Below are 16502 nucleotides of genomic sequence, written 5' to 3' on the forward strand. Positions count from 1 at the left end.
ATTATCCCTGAGCTGTTCAGCATGTCCTATGAGCCCAATAATCATGTCTTAAAATTGAGAATGAAAGTAGGATGAGCAGTGATTGAAGCAACATCTTCAAAGTCTGCAAGGCAATTTGGGTTTCCCCAGGATGGCAAGTTCTCGCCACTCTTAGGATCTGGGCCCAAGGCCACACAACCGTCAGTTTGGCTCTGCTCCCTGGAAAACATCCAACACAGCCATGGAGGAGAGCCTGCGTTCCAGCAAACAGAGGGAAAGCCTTCGGGTCACAAGTGTCTGCCTCTCAGTTCTCTAGGAAGCTTTCATTTATTACACCTGGTTAAGATGTCTGGTTCTAGGAGTTAATGAATGCATTGGGACTCACAGGAGACAAGTGCGAAGCTCTGCATTCTCATTAACCATACACTTTGATCTTTGTGTGCCTGTGAGAGGGTACACTAGGGACTATAATCATGGGTACGGCCCAAAGTTAAGGAAACTGAGCGTGGTCTAAAACTCACTGTTTGGAAAGTACATCCAAGTTGCAAGTTCTCTCTTCAATAAAGCTATGTCGGTAAAGTGCATCAGGCACTATAAAAGACTTATTGAAAGTTTACACACACACACACACACACACACACACACACACACACACACACACACACACATTTCCAGAAGGGAAACAGCATTTTTTCTGAATTCTTAATTTGTAGACCTATACCTCAAACACTGCTGACCTGCACAAAGCAGCCGTGTATGGTACATTTCAGAGGAACTGATTTCCTGTATTTCAAAGACACCTTAGCACATTGTTGACCATCAATACAATCAACAGCACAGATCAGAGTGTAGGTCTATTTGGAGTTAAACATGAGGATTTTATAATCCCCTTTAGGGCTCAAATGTTCTCTTCACTTGCTAATAGGTCAGTGAAAACAGTAAGTGTGTGTCCATTACGTGGAAGGTTCCACTGAAAGTAGTTAACTCTTTTGAGCAGGAACCCAAATTGTTCACCACATTATCGCAGGGCCCTGTCTCTGTTGAGATTGGGGTCTGGAGAGATGGCTCCATGGGTAAGAGCTCCAGCTGCTCTTCCAGAGCACCCAGGTTTGACTCCCAGCACCCATATGATAGCTCACAACTGTAACTTCAGTTCTAGAGGATCCTATGGGCACTTAGGCCTCCTTGGTCACCACACATATATGTAGTTCATAGACGTGCATGGTGGCAAAAACAGCCATGTATATAAATTAAGAAAAACCAGCAATCAGAAGCCGTATACAAACTAATGTCAAATTTTCATTTCATCTCTCATGCCCCACTTTAGGCTTCTCACCTTCCCACAAGGAATGAACGTTCATGGCCTGAACTAGCTTGTTACAACTACAATGACCTTGACGTTAGTTAAAATGAAGTAATTCAGAAGGTGGCTCTTAGTTACGCTAGCCACTGTCAATGTGTTCAGTTGTGACTCATTGGATGAAGCAGGTCTACAACGTCCATCTTTGCAGAGAATTCTGCTTGGCATGCCAGCAGGCAAGTCCAACCTGCAGCCCACAGGCCAGATGTGTTCCTGGATAGCTAGGGATGTGGCCCAGCATGTTTGTAAGCCACAGCATTATGTTGAAATGTCAAGAGACTGGGTAAGTGCCTCTCTCTCTCTCTCTCTCTCTTTCTGGGGTGGGGCAACTTTACAGCTCTCACTGAAAGGTAAGCTTACTTTGATTTTCTGAGTCTCACCCCAAAAATCTCTTCATTATTTGTTTAGCATCTTAGATTCCCCATGACAGAGATACTGAGAAACTTAAACAGTCTTAGAACATGGATAGAAGCCTTTCTCCCCAATTCTGTGTTTCCATACATAGGAAGCTCTTTTGCCACCAGGGTATTCAATAGTTCAGAAAAGTCAGCTACAGAAAAGTCTACCCTTCAACTTCCCTACTGAGCCATGGCTCTTGCTTGATGCTCATCATTATCCACATCGCTCCTCACTTCCAGCATAGACGTGAGGGCTGTGTCACTTTTGGACTGTGCATCAGAGAGTAGCAGCTGCCACTAACTAACTAAATGCTCACCACTCGTCAACTGTAAGTGATTCTCCAAGTGGGTGGTTAGAAGGTCTATGTGTCGTCTCTTTGCCTTTTTGGTCTAAAATCCATTCTGTGTTCTCTTCCTGCAAGCTTGGCTAGCAGCCCCTCAGCAAAGCTTGTCCAATGGAAGGAATTGGTCGGAGATGGGAAAACAACAGAAAGGGAAAGGACAGGTTGTTCCTATTGACTTGAAGACAGCTTCTCCAGCACAACATGCTTCGGCACTCTCTCCAGCTCCTAGCCGGCCGGTCCTACCCCCAGCTCCTCCACGGACCCTCTCCTAGGCAGTGCACCTGCTTGGTCTTTTGGGGAGGGGGTTCAAGACAGAGTTTCTCTGCATAGTCTTGGCTGTCCTGGACTCACTTTGTAGACCAGGCTGGCCTCAAACTCACAGTGATCTGCCTGCCTCTGCCTCCCAAGTGCTGGGATTAAAGGCGTGCACCACCACCGCCCGGCTACCTGCTTGGTCTTTAATACCCTCCTATTCCTTTTGTTCCTCTTGTCCAGTGGTAGACTGGCCCATTTTTAGTAACTGGGCCTCTGTTCTGTCTCAAACACTTTCTTTGTATTTGACAACTAGATCTCATCCAGCTTTACAAGTTTATTCTTACGCATCGCTTTTCCAGCCCTAAGCAAAGCATCAGCATCCTGGCCTCTCATCGCAATGTTACTGCATAGCCTTCACTTAGATTCAACTCCTTCATCAATAGTCATTCTAAATAAATTCTTTCTGGCAGTTGCCTGGCATGGGATCTGAATTTCTAGTCATCTCAGCAGGAGGGAAGTCATGCCTGGTAAACCTAGCCCACCACCTGTGTCAGAGAAGTCAGTCAGAGAGCCTGGAGAAGCAGCAGGACCGCCATTCTCCCAAACCCGTGTGATTGGTGATTGTATTTTATTCTCCTTATACTCACAGATGAGTGTAGCTCTCACCCCTCATCAAACAAGCTTCCTTTGTTGCAACATATGGAGGCAGCTACAGAAATGCATGAGAGGTGAAAATGAAGAGATCAAATGGCTGTCCAGTGCCCAACCCTAACTGACACATCTGCAGCACAACCTACACACCCACGACTCAGGGAAGATGATGGAAGAGGGAGCGGAAAGATTGTAAGAGCCAGAGTATCAAGTCACCTCCTTGATAGGGCGTCCCCTAGGGGGACAGGTAAAGTGCACTCATAAAATCTTAAGAATATGGCTGTGTGAACTAGACCAGCATAATAAGACCAGTTGACATGTCAGCACAGAGAAGGAAAGTTCCACAAAGTCTTAGGAACCAGGTATAAGCTCTGGATGAAGCGATACCAGTGGCCAATGACTGCTGAGACATGAAGAGTCGGTTCCTGCCAGGGACAAGCTTCATCATAGGGTGTCTACTTCTAAGAGGCCAGCTTTGGGCAGATGTGCACATCAGCAATGCTATATGAACTCAGTACTAGTCTACTCACACACACACACACACACACACACACACACACACACACACACACACGAGCATGTGTCACAGTAGTAAAGAAGAGGCTAATGAATCGAGGAGGGAGGAAGAGACATGGAAGAAGCAGAAGTGATGCAGAAACAACACCCATGTGGGAAGCTCTCAAAAAAAAACAAAAAAACAAAAAAACAAAATAAAACGTCCTAGCCTGCATCCCACCAGTTCTATTTTGACAGCCTCTCTTCTAGGAACCCATCCAAAAATAACTAAAAAAAAAAAATTTGTGCACAAAGATATTCAGCCTGCTATTACCTAAATTAAGGCATTTTAAAAGGCAGTTTCACAGTTAAGAAATAGAATAGCAGTTCAAGTAAAAAAATCTATTTGATAAGGTATTATACAACTTGAAATTTACATTTTATCAAAATTAGAATAACATGGAAAATGGATATACTGCTGGGCAATAAAATCAGAAAAGAACATTTTACATGTGTAAGAATCATGTTAAAATAGAGCCTGTGGGATGGCACATAGGGTAAAGGCTACTGTCACGAAGAGAACAACTTGGCTTCAACAAACCAGAACCCATGTGGTACAAGATGAGGATTACCTTCTGCAAGTTGCCCTCTGACCTCACACATACACTGTGGCACACACACCCACTCATCTTCAATACACACTAAATAGACAACTACTTAAAATGAAGTTAGAAAAAGGTAAGGTTTAAGCCGGGTATGGTGGCCCAAGCTTTTAATCCCAGCACTTGGGAGGCAGAGGCAAGCATGGACATCTGTGAGTTCGAGACCACCTTGGTCTACAAATTGAGTTCAAGAACAGCCGGGGCTACACACAAAGAAACCCCGTGTCTTGAAAAACAAACAAAAGGATTCAGAAGAGAACAAAACAAAAAAGCAATGTGTACAAGAGTTAATAACCATTAAATAGTATAAAAGGCGTTCTAGAAAACAATTTACTCTCTGCTAACTTTCAAAAAGGGACTTTTGCCTCCTGTACTCATTCCATGCAATGCTGTTTGTCTCAGATTTATTTTTTAAAAGGTTTACCAACAAAGTCTACAGTATCTTTGCTTAGAAGGAGAAAATTTGCCATGACACACAAAACCCCAATGAATGAAGGTGTCACGCTTAAAATGTAATCATTTAGGATCTCCAGGCACGCCAGCATGCGTCCCCTCACTTGAACCCATCTACTCATAAACAACTATCAATAGTCCCTTTCAGAGCAATGGTTGCTATCATAGGCTTCCAAGAGTAGGCACATTGCCTCTCAAATTTTATGATATTCCCTCCTACCAAGGAAGGGAAGACTGTCCTACCTCTTTATAAACAGATGAGGAAGGAGGGAACTCTGTAGGGCAGGTCCTAAGATGCAAATGGTTTGATTGGGGTTTAACTAAAGAGACACAGGGCAGGTATTTCCTGCAAGGATTTACCGAGGGAGAAAGTCCCTCCCCCAGGCTTGGCAGTATACTGTAGTAGTAGCTCAGATAAGAAAGAGATCAGTTTTGCCTTTTAGCTCAGCGTCTAGACACCACAGGGGTGTCCAGCCTCTCCCAAGGGCGTGGGAGATCCTGCCAGGCCTGTGGAACCTCTACACTATGGAATACTACTCAGCTATTAAAAACAAGGAATTCCCGAAATTTGTGGACAAATGGATTGAACTAGAAATGATCATAATGAGTGAGTTAACCCAGAAGCAGAAAGACTCAAATGGTATATACTCACTTATATCTGGACACTAGCCCAAGGGGCATGTACCATGAAAGTCTTTACTTACCAGGAAAGTAGATCAGAGGGGAGGACATCCTATTGGGACTTTAGGTGAGAGAAGTACGGGAGAATGGGGAAATTGAAGAATCCAGAGGGCCCTAGAAACCTACCAGAAGAACATTATGATGGGCAGATCTGGGCCCAGGGGTCCTGCTCAAATTATGGCACCAGCCAAGGACAATATGTGCAGTAAACTTTGAACCCCTACTCAGATCTAGCCAATGGACAGGACATTCTCCACAGTTGAGTGGAGAGTGGGGACTGACTTTCACAAGAACTCTGGTGCCCCATATTCAACCACGGCCCCTGGATGGGGAGACCTGGTGGTACTCAGAGGAAGGATAGCAGGCTAGTTGATACCCTATGAGCATATACAGGGAGATGAGGTCCCCCTCAGTCACAATCTTAGGGGGGAAAGTGGGAGGGAGGGAGGAATGGGAGGATACAAGGGATAGGCTAACAATTGAGATGTAGTATGAATAAATTAATAAAATATTTTTTTAAAAAAGAAAAACAAAAAAAAAGAGAGAGATCTGAAGGCAAGATTTTGATTTTTTGTTTTTGTTTTTGTTTTCAGCTGCCTACCTTCACTCCTAAAGCCACTGTGTAAACCTCTATTCTATTGCTGTGCGGTCATCTTCAGCTGACTTTGAAACCTAGATTCATTGGCCTTCCAGTGAGGACCTGGGCCAGCGACTCTCCAAGATCGGGCTTTCAGCATCCAGATTGGGGCTGCCAAGATTGAGGCCGCCAAACAAAACAATCCAGTGCTCTCAGGCTTTCTCCACTGTGAAGGCGGCCATTGTTAGGTGACCCAGATCACACATACCATGTAAGCCCATCTAAACTCTCTTTTTAATACATATTCATCCTGCTGTTTTCTGTCCCTCTAGAAATCCCTGACCCAGACAGCGTGCTTTCACTTGAATACACACAGAGACACCACTCTCTGGGGGGAAAAGAGGGCCATAAGAATTGGGGCAGAGGGACCAGAGAGGACGTTGTGGGACACTCAGAAGGGAAGGTACAATGATGCATATTGTGGTGGTTTGAATAAGAATGGCCCCCATAGGCCCATGGAGTTGAATGCTTGGTGTTTAGGGCGTGGCACTACTTGACAGAAACTGAGAGGTGTGGCCTTTTTGGAGAGGGTGTAGCCTTGTTGGAGCAGGTGTGGCCTTGTTGGAGGACAGTTATCACTGGGAGTGGGCTTTGGGGCCCAGTGTCTTGCATTCCTCCCTTTGCCTACGGATCCAAATATAGAACTCTCAAGTACCACTCCAGCACCATGGCTGCCTGCACACCACCATGCTTCCCGCCGGGGTGATAATGGACTAAACCTCTAAATGTAAGTAAGCCCCAATTAAATCCTTTCTTTTATAAGAGTTGTCACAGTCATTGTATCTCTTCATAGCAATAGAACATACATATATGAAATATATATTTAATATAATATAAATACATAGTTAAATAAATAATATAATACTATACATAGTATATATTATATTGTATATATAATGCTTAAATATGTATTTCATGTATATGAAAATGACATAATGATACCCTTATTTTAATCATTAACTAAAAAAATATAGGGAAAAATACTTATTTAAAACATGTGCCTAGATGCAACATTCTGATTTATAAATAAGCAACAATGGCAATAAAAAATCCATCGATATTAACCCAGCCTGCAGTATTTCCAAATAAAATTTCAAACACTATACCAGTTGCTACAGTAAGTCTAAAACAGCAATAAAAACATCAGGCTACAGTGCTGCCTGGATTTAAATATTGGCTTCCATACACAGAACAATAGTAAACAACGCCATACTCTTCTGTCTTTATTTTTCTTTCATTCAGAACCTGAAGTGACTATATCAGTTCAATTATAGCCTTTGATAAGTAACTGATAAAATATAGCTCACATTGTTTTAAGATTCACTCGAAACCACAAATACTGCATGATGAATCCATCCCCTGTATGGCAGTCGCCTCTGCCCTTCCCTAAGTACCATCAAGTCTATGTGGACATTTATCAGTATAACTTCTAACCAAGCTGGTCCAGGGGATGTAGAGACCACCAATGCTTTGCCCTACAGGATTCCTCCCTGGGTCAGTGATAAGCTAGAGTTTAAGAGGCAAACAAACAAACCAAAAGATGAAATCTTTCCCCCAAATAAATAAAATAAACATCAAATCCTCTCTTGACAAAGTGGGAATTACCACTCTTTGAAGTTTAATTCGTAGCAATACCATTGCATTCACACCATTACCCAGGGATCCATGGGGCTCTTGAGTTTTCCACGGCTTGCTTCCTTCCAACACCACGAACATGTAGGCCCACAGTTCCCTCCTTTTTCCTCTTACGTCCATTACCCCGATATGTCTCTTCACTGCCAAATCCTCTCAGGATCTCTACACACAGGTTTCTCTTTCTCTAGTCATCAACCAACACAGAACCACAAAGCCGAAGGACTTGGAATGATTCCACCTGGCTCTGTGATCCTAAGTGCTCCCTAAAACTTTGATGTCCCTCAGAGACCTGTGACGTGACCCAACTCAGCTCCTGTCCTACCATTCTGTTCACAGTTTCATCAGAGGACTGGCCTCTAGTCTTAGCTCATTCTGACCAATGTCCCTGGACGCCAGCTTAGCTCCCAGGTCCAGAGCTTGTCCTCAGACTGCACAGCATGAGCAAGGTCCGGGGATTTCACAGGAGTGGCTTGCTCACCAGTCACCCTAAAGTCCTCTTTCAGTCTATAAAGACCTTATACCCTGTACTAACTCCATATGAGCTGTCACTTCTCTTCCAACCCCCCCAACTGTGTCCCCTCAGAACAAGAACCTCCCTCCTGTCCTGCCCAGGAGCCTGGTGGTTATTAATGAATCTAACCTGAATTCTACCTTGGCTCCTGTGGAGCCAGGTTTTGCAGCACCCATCCTATCACCCCAGCCCCAGCCTAGGTGCTGGATGCAGGTCTGTTTCTGACCTGTTAACATTTTGCCAATGACTGGGTAAAGGACAGAGTACATACATTCTAGTCATCTCTCGGTAATTATCAAAAACATCCTGAAAATTCCAGACTCACAGATTGCCAGAATATCACAGAATCAAAACATCATGGGATAAATAGAAACATGATTCTATTTAAATATTTCTGGAACTTTCTCTCTCTCTTTTTGAATAAACTAGCTCAAGACAGGAAATGTTTTGATTTGTTTTGTTTGTAATTAGATGGATCCTTCAGCCAGGCTTCTGTCTGGCTTGCAGGCAAGCCTACCTCAAACCACTGCCCGTGGGACTGCATCTTGAGGACGACACAAGGGTCCGGCTTGGACAGAGCATCTCTGTCAGAGATGCCTTTGCACGCCACACGCAGCTCGACTTTGGTCAAACAAGGGCTGTTGAAGATGCCCAGCGTGTTAGCAGCTGACTCATAAATGTTGCTCATCTTCTTCATTCTGTGTTAGGAAATAAAAAGAAGGAAAATAAAACGATGTGCCAGTCACTGCAATACTTTTCAAAGGAGAAAGCCCCCCACCCCACCCCACCCTGCTCCCCAACAGATCGGAATAATATTCAGCACACAGATTCGAATGTCGAAAGTCTTTATTGTTTCACTTTCCAACTGACTAGCAGCTTCAGTGATGCAGAGAACAAACAACCCTCCCCGTCCCCCATGCTACCAAAATAAAGCTTCCCGAACAGATGCTGGCCCACTTGGCTAAAAACACTGTTTCCTCGTATCATTTGCATAGTGAAATTTTTAATCTGTGAAATAAAGTTAATGAACTGGTGAAACAGACCACAAAATGCAATCCAGGTTTATATTAAGTCTAAGGTTTATGTGATTTTTATTTTTTTACTGATCTGTTGGCTAATCAATTTTTATCACATCTCATTTATTATTTTTAATTATTATTGGTATACGCTATTTGTGTCTGCAAGCATGAGTGCAAATCTACCAGGCAGCATGAGTAGCCCGTGTAGAGCTCAGATCACCAGGCTTGCATGGCAAGCCCCTTCATCCACTGCACCATCTCACTGCCCATATATATATATATAATTTCCTAAGACTCTAACTCTCTTCCTTTTATGTAACAGATCAGAGAAGTCCATTAGCTTGCCTGAAAGGGATCCACTCACCTCTAAACTCTGGCTCACTTTCCCATGATGCCCTTAGCAAGCCAGCACCCAAGAGGAACCCCAGCATGGATTTCTCTATCTCAAGTATCTAAGTCTACTACTCTCTTCTTCCCTTCTAGACCCCCAGTTGCCACATCAGGAGCCAAAATCAAGGGGGAGACCTGGTGGCACTCAGGGGAAGGTCAGCAGGTTACCAAGAAGAGACTTGATACCCTATGAGCATATACAGGGGGAGGTAATCCCCCTCAGGAACAGTCATAGGAGAGGGGAATAAGGGGAAAATGGGAGGGAGGGAAGAATGGGAGGATACAAGGGATGGGATAACCATTGAGATGTAACAAGAATAAATTAATTTTAAAAAAGGGGGAGGATGAGGAGACAAAAACAGAAGCAAACAAAACACCCCATAAAGCCTGATCTGAACCTCTGGAGATGTCAACCGTGGGTTCCAGTCCAGTTCAACTTGATGTCTTCCACAGTAGTAACACTACGCATTGCTCAGGCTAAAGGTACCCGCACTCGCCTCCTCTGAACACAGCAGGCCTATGAAGATGCTGGACAACACTCTCGGGAACTCAGTCTCACGGCACGCTCCATGCATCTGGTTTCATCAGGAAAACCAGCAATGGCTTCCTGATCTTCACGTGGAGTTGACGTCTTACAGTAAAATTCTCTGGCAAAGTTGGGACAGGTCCTCCCTGTCTCCTTCCCTTCTACCGTAAGTATTTAGTTTCCCCCTATTGCTGTTGCCCTAATAGTTCAAATGAACACAATCTACCACCTCTTTCACTGGGTGCTGATTACACCTCAGCCTTAAACACATGTGTGCACACACACACAAAGACACACACAGACACACAAGGTGCACATAGACACAGACACACACACATACACACATCACTTGTATAGAGAAGACAAGGGCACACAAACACACACCAGTAGAGTTTGAGTGAGAGGCAGTATGTACACATTTATTTTCTTGTTATCTGTGGCTACTTTTACTCCAGTGGCTGAACTAGAGCAGCCAAAATAGAGACTGCAGGGCCAACAAAGGCTGAAATATTTTACTACAACACAGTCAGCAAATATGTGCCAACACCATCTCTGAAATGTCAAGTTAAGGGTGTATTTGTGATTGGGGGGAATTACCATGCCCCCCCCCTTTTTTTTGAACGTGTTGGTAAATTAGTTCAAGAATAAGAGCAACTCTGTCTTGTACCAACTGACTATTATCGAAGACTTTGGGACATTTGTTTTTTATATATTAGAAAAGCCGATCCCAGAGAGGATTGGCTGCTTGCCCACATTGCATAATTATTCTAATGGCAGGGCTGGAGCTTCAGTGCCGGCTTTCTCTTTCCCGGCCAACAACACACAAAACCTTCAGTGTAGAAACATCCGAACCTAACAAGGCAGGCACAGTGAACATGACAACCATCCTCAGCTTGGGTCAAGCCCCACAGTCAGGGTTCCTGTCAAACTTCAAAACAACTGGCAGCAGGAGAGCCAAAGCACGCCTAGAGTGCATGAAGATCCTCTCAAAGCAAAAGAGGGAACCGTCTAGCGTGAAGGTGGCGTGTGCATAGACAGGTTGGAGAATATGCAGTGGACATTGCCAGCGTTTAATAGATCAGACGCATCCTGAACTCCTGATTCTCCCGATGCACTCGTGGGTTCCTTCTAATGCAGTGTTCTTCTGCCAATCTCACAGCCTCTCCTCTCCCTAAGAACTACCCCCACTATCCCTTCACAGGAACACACATGTCCTTTTCCAGATGTGCAGCCCCCATAAAGAATAACCAAGCTTTTCCTGAAGAGTGGAGCATCTTCGCTAATGCCAGTTTTTTTTTTAATTTAAGATTTATTTATGTTTATTTTATGGGTATGAGTCTATTGCCTGCATGTATGTAAGCGCCCATGGAAACCAAAAGAAGCTCTAGGTCTCCTGGAATTATAGTTAGGGACAGTTGTGCACTGCCACGTGGGTTCTAAGAACCCAACTCAGGTCCTCTGAAGCAGCTACCAATCCTCTTAAGCCCGGGGCCATCCTTCTAACTCCTCTAGTGGCAGTTTCAGTGGTGATGTGTAATGCAAGAGAGAGTCTATCAAAGAGAAAAGCAGTTCTAGGTTAGACTTCTTAAATCCTGGCTCCTCCACTCACTGGGAAAAATTGAACAAGACCCCCAACCTGCCTGATAGTAGCACCCAGCAGGAAAAGGTTCTGTAAAGAATATATGAAACAACGTGTGTGAAGAGGTTTGTACAACTTTAGGCACATAGTAAACACTCTCAGAGGCTTGGCTAATGTTCTCCTTGTCTGGCTTCTTGCAAGACAAAAATCATTCTCCGACTGCCAGCTTGGAATCTCTGAGATTTCCCCCTACTACTTTAAAAGCAAAGCTCAACTCACTCCTGTAGTCCTTTTGCCTTTGGAGCCCACGTCATCTGGACATATCCCCCTCTAACAGCTCAGAGCTACTTCTCAACTCAACAGTTCACCAAGGAAGCCACATAGATGAACTATTATTGCTCACAGGTTCAAGAAGCAACGAGAAAACAATGCTGTTGGCTCTTCTAATTTAGCGGAGCTGCACTCTCAGCCTCTCAGGGCAGGTCATTTATCCTGCAAACGGTGTTCTTTCTAAAGCTGCAGCTGGCTCTTTGGAACCACATCTTCCACAGAAGTCATCTCTTGGACCATATGACAGATGGTCACGCGCCCCGTGTGCATGGGGGATCTGATAGGACCTGCATGAGTTCTACAGCGCGGATGGCTCATCTTCCCTCCGTTTTCCATTTGCAGATTACTACGCTGCATTCCTTTCCGCATGTACTTGTCCCATGGTAACAAATAGTTCCAACTACCCACTTCCATAAATGCAAAGAAAGCCTCTGATTGGATGTAATACAGTCATGCAGATAAGAAACCACATAGGTTGTAGGAGGTGGCACACACCTGTTCCTATACGAGGTTCCCGTTGGCTTTTTTTAATGGTAGCAATATGGTCATATGTGGCAAAAAATTGTCCCAAATAACTGAAAATTATCAGGGTTTTTATTCCAAGATAAGTAATGGTTATTGTGTAGCACTTCTCTTTTAGACTGATACATTCCATCCTCCAGGAAAGTTCATTCAGAGAGGAAAGAAACAACCCAAAATAACTCCAGGAAGTCCCTGAAACTGATGAGATTCACTAGGCCCCTCCTTCCCAGGAATATATTAATAGAAAACACTGCTGCAAGCCACTCTCAAACACGATAAGCTGCAAAGATTCTCAGACAAGCCTAGCCTCTTAAAAGAAGCAGTGACCAGCCGAGAGGCTAGCCGAGAGGCTAGGAAGAAGCAGAGAGCAGCCAAACTGCCTAGAAGAAAACACCAGTCCGCCTGCCTGGAAGAGGCTCGGAGCAACCAACTGAGCTACCTGGAAAGGACACTCAACCCACTGAGGTACCTGCAGGTTGTGCAGTGTGCTTCAGGTTCCCAACTTTTGTGAGCTGTCACTCATGCTGGGCTGGTCTTTGGTGATGCATCTGTCTTTGCATAATTTCTGTTCCTGTAAGTGAGCCATCATCCATACTCTTGTGAGTAAGCCCAATAAAACTCACTGATCTACCAACCTGGACTTTGGTCTGTAGATGGGGATCTAGGAAGAGATGTGTGTGCTGTATTTCCCCAGAAAAAGTCTGTAATACAACGTAGTATATCATAAATGAAGGGTATGCCAAACACTAAAATGTTATATAACAAGAGTAAATCAACCTAATAATTAATTAAATGTATTAGTTAATTTACTTAAGGAGGGTCTCAGGCAGTCCAGTCTTGTCTCAAACTCCTTGAACACCTTACTTATTCTTCTGCCTCCACCAAAGTGCGAGGCTTATCAGCCCGCCCCATTATGCTTGGTTTATGCAGTGCTTGGAGTCAACCGAGGGCTTCATGAAGGCTAGGAAAACACTTTTATCAACTGAGCTCCAATGCCAGACCCAACAATAGTAAACTTAACAGTTTATAAATCAATAACCAACCTGTTTGTACATGGTCAGAATTTTTTTTATTAATATTTCATCCAGAGCTTCATGGATCACACTTTTAAGCAACAGAACAGCTCTAGATGATGTGGAGCTGGCAAGGGTGGCAGAGTAAATACTCTGAATATCAGCCGGGTACCAGTATGAGCGCTGTGCTGGAGGAGAGAAACATCATTGTGCTGGTCGTTTTCCATCATTCTCGTTTCCTTTTGCTTTCTTTCTTTCTTTCTTTCTTTTTTTTCTCCATTTGATTCCCTTTGCTTCTGCTCAGGGTCTTAAAAGGATGACCTTCCCTGCTTGCTAATGCTGACTGCTGGCAAGTGTTCTGCCATGTTTGGCTAAAGAGAAACCTCACTGAGAAGATGAGGAGAGAGCACACACATGTTTCTTTTCAGCTCCTGCCTGGGCCCGAGGAACACAATCCCATCAGACAGCTCTCCAAGCCCTTTGCTCTCACTGTAGTTCCTCCCCTTGCTCTTATAGACTCATGGCTTAGTAATGGTTTCTTACCAGTCCTAAGGTGGGCATCACAGACACACAGGAGAAACCAGGAATGCATGGATACCTGGTAACCTGATCAGAGATGAGAGAGGCTAATCCTCCTCCAGGAGAAGGGCAGTTGTGAGCCACTAGAAGTAACACTTACCACACCAGGGGCTAGGCACAGTAACTGGATAAAGGAATCCAAGCAGAGTGTTCACAGAGTTTATTTCACCACAGGTTGGTCTCTGAAAAGCCTGTCTTTTGCTTCCCTTGACTCTGGATACATCATTATAAAAGTTCTTTGCAATAGAAGTTCTTGAATCAACAGAGGTGGTTCCATTTCCTTCTTAGAAGAGACTACATTACAGCAGTAGACCAGGTGTGATATTGGCACAGAAATATTGAGGTACTTTTGAGCACTACAGAATCATTCGTGGGAAGCTGGGGTCCCAGAAACTTGAAGGTCACCCAAACAATCACTCAAGCTTTCAAATTCTTTTGTTGCAAATATAAAGCATGAAATTCATGGACCACAGAGGGTGAGTTTAAATGTTTGATTTATTATTATTATTATTATTATTATTATTATTATTATTATTATTATTATATGTATATACATATACGCCTGTGCCTGCGGAAGTCAGAGGAATGTCAGATTCCATGGGGCTAGAATTACAGGCAGCTGTCAGTCACCTTATGTAGCTGCTGGGAATCTAGCTAATGTCCTCTACAGGAGCAGTGACAATTCTTAACTGGTGAGCCATCTCTCCCATTCCAGAGTTTTAGAGAAGTTCTTTGTAATCACAGAGAAGAAAGGAGGGAAGGAGCAGGGAGAAAAAGAACACTCACTAGCTTCTGGTCTAGAAACTTTTTAAAGGACTTATGGCAGAATCTGGCTTGAGGCATAGAGAGGATGATCTGGCTAACCAGTTGGCCCAACAAAGCTCTTGGATGCCTTCTATCGAGGTCAATCACAATCACATATAGCCTTTGGGTGGAGGTGCCCATTTAGGAGACAAAAAAGACACAAGAACCAGAACTGTCTCTTGGAATTCTTGGCCTCAAACAAGGATGCTCTCAGAACTGCTGTGTTGGGGTCCCTGGCCTATCTGACTAATTTCTACTTCCTGTTTTCATCATTATGGTAAAAGCTAGAGCACTCTCTTCCTCGTCTTCTTGTATTCATCACCTTTTCTCCTGGAGTGTGGGTAGGACCTGTGGCTTGATCTTTGCCTTTAAAATACGACAAGGTAACAGAATGTCTGCTTAATGATTTTGCTGCATCAGTGACACCATCTTGGTAAAGTAAGAGCTTCTCTCCCTTGCTGGCTTTGATGAAGTGGCCATATTAAGAAGGCAAAGAATCCAAAGTAGCCTTCAGCTATTAATAGGAAACTGAGTCCCTTAGGCTCAAGGATGTGAAATTTTGCCAGCAACCATGTGAGTATGGAAGCATATCATTTCCAATCAAATGTCAGATGACACAGTAATCCTGGTACATACCCAGGTTACAATCTCACAAGATCCTGAAACAGTGAATATAACTACCTTGTGACCATGGGCCTAGGCCACAGACAGTGAGGGCCTGAGCCTTTAGGCCTGATTTCATAACCTGAAACAGGTCATGCCACCTTACAGCTCTCTCTGGGACACAGTTAAAAAGCATTCTGTGCTGTGACTTGACAGCTCTCAATTTATGGTACCTAACTCCTTCATGCCCCCTGTCATGCATGCTCTGATGAACTAAATCACATGATGTGAAATTTCATACTACCATGAAAGGTTACACATAGTCAGACCTTTCCTTCTTTCTAGAGATTGATACAAGACTCCTCAGAGAGACCGCTTAAGGCTACTCTGGCCACCTCAGTTATCCCATGTGTGGCGGCTTTCTCAGTCCCCCTATCCCTGTCTTACTGTCTCTTAATGGAGATCCTCCTTAGTCACGGCCTTGAAGCTCTCCCACTCTGATAAACCTCACTGGAGAGAATTGTGTCAGCTCCCTTTACAGACTGCCTAGGGCTGTTATCTCAGGTCTATGATCATTGCTCTCTGTTTCTGGTAATATTGTTATGCAGTAAGAGATGACTAATATGAGCAGATTACTGAGGCACTCTAGGGTGTTTGCATGCACATATATGTATGTATACACAGTGAGCACACAAATGGTTTTGGAGTCAAGGACTATTTTTATACGTTACAGCATCCCTGAGGGTGTTCAACCTCACCTTCTTCCTGGGATATTGGGTACAAGGTAGAAATGTGGGGGGGAGGGGGGAGATATTAATGACAAAGTTCCCACATGTTTTTTGCAGTTCTGCTCAGAGTCTCTGGCTTATCTCTCTGCCCATGCTCAAATGAAAGCCTACATGGACTATATGAGTATATCAGTACCCAAGGAGGCTCACAGGGAGCAACAACCTTGACCTTGACTCTGCAGATGGGACATAGGCTGGGGAGTCAGATTGTTTGGCCTTGGCCCAGCAGAAGCTCACTGCTGAAAGGTGATCACAAAGTGTAGCTCTGTCAATGAGCGATCAGCTTCC

At 44.1% G+C, this 16502-nt stretch overlaps 1 protein-coding gene across 5 annotated transcripts in view; it reads right to left on the reverse strand.

Annotated features, from left to right (window-relative positions):
• The window catches only part of CPNE4 (copine 4), a 448796-nt gene that overhangs the window by 310642 nt on the left and 121652 nt on the right, over positions 1-16502 (reverse strand). For all 5 annotated transcript variants that reach the window (XM_084754390.1, XM_084754394.1, XM_084754392.1 and 2 more), the window contains one exon: positions 8579-8759. In XM_084754390.1, coding sequence (XP_084610516.1) covers positions 8579-8759 — 181 coding nt within the window. The remainder of the gene's footprint in view (positions 1-8578; positions 8760-16502) is intronic.

The sequence above is a fragment of the Acomys minous genome (assembly GCF_964271855.1).
Source record: "Acomys minous genome assembly, chromosome: 13".
Taxonomy (NCBI): domain Eukaryota; kingdom Metazoa; phylum Chordata; class Mammalia; order Rodentia; family Muridae; genus Acomys; species Acomys minous.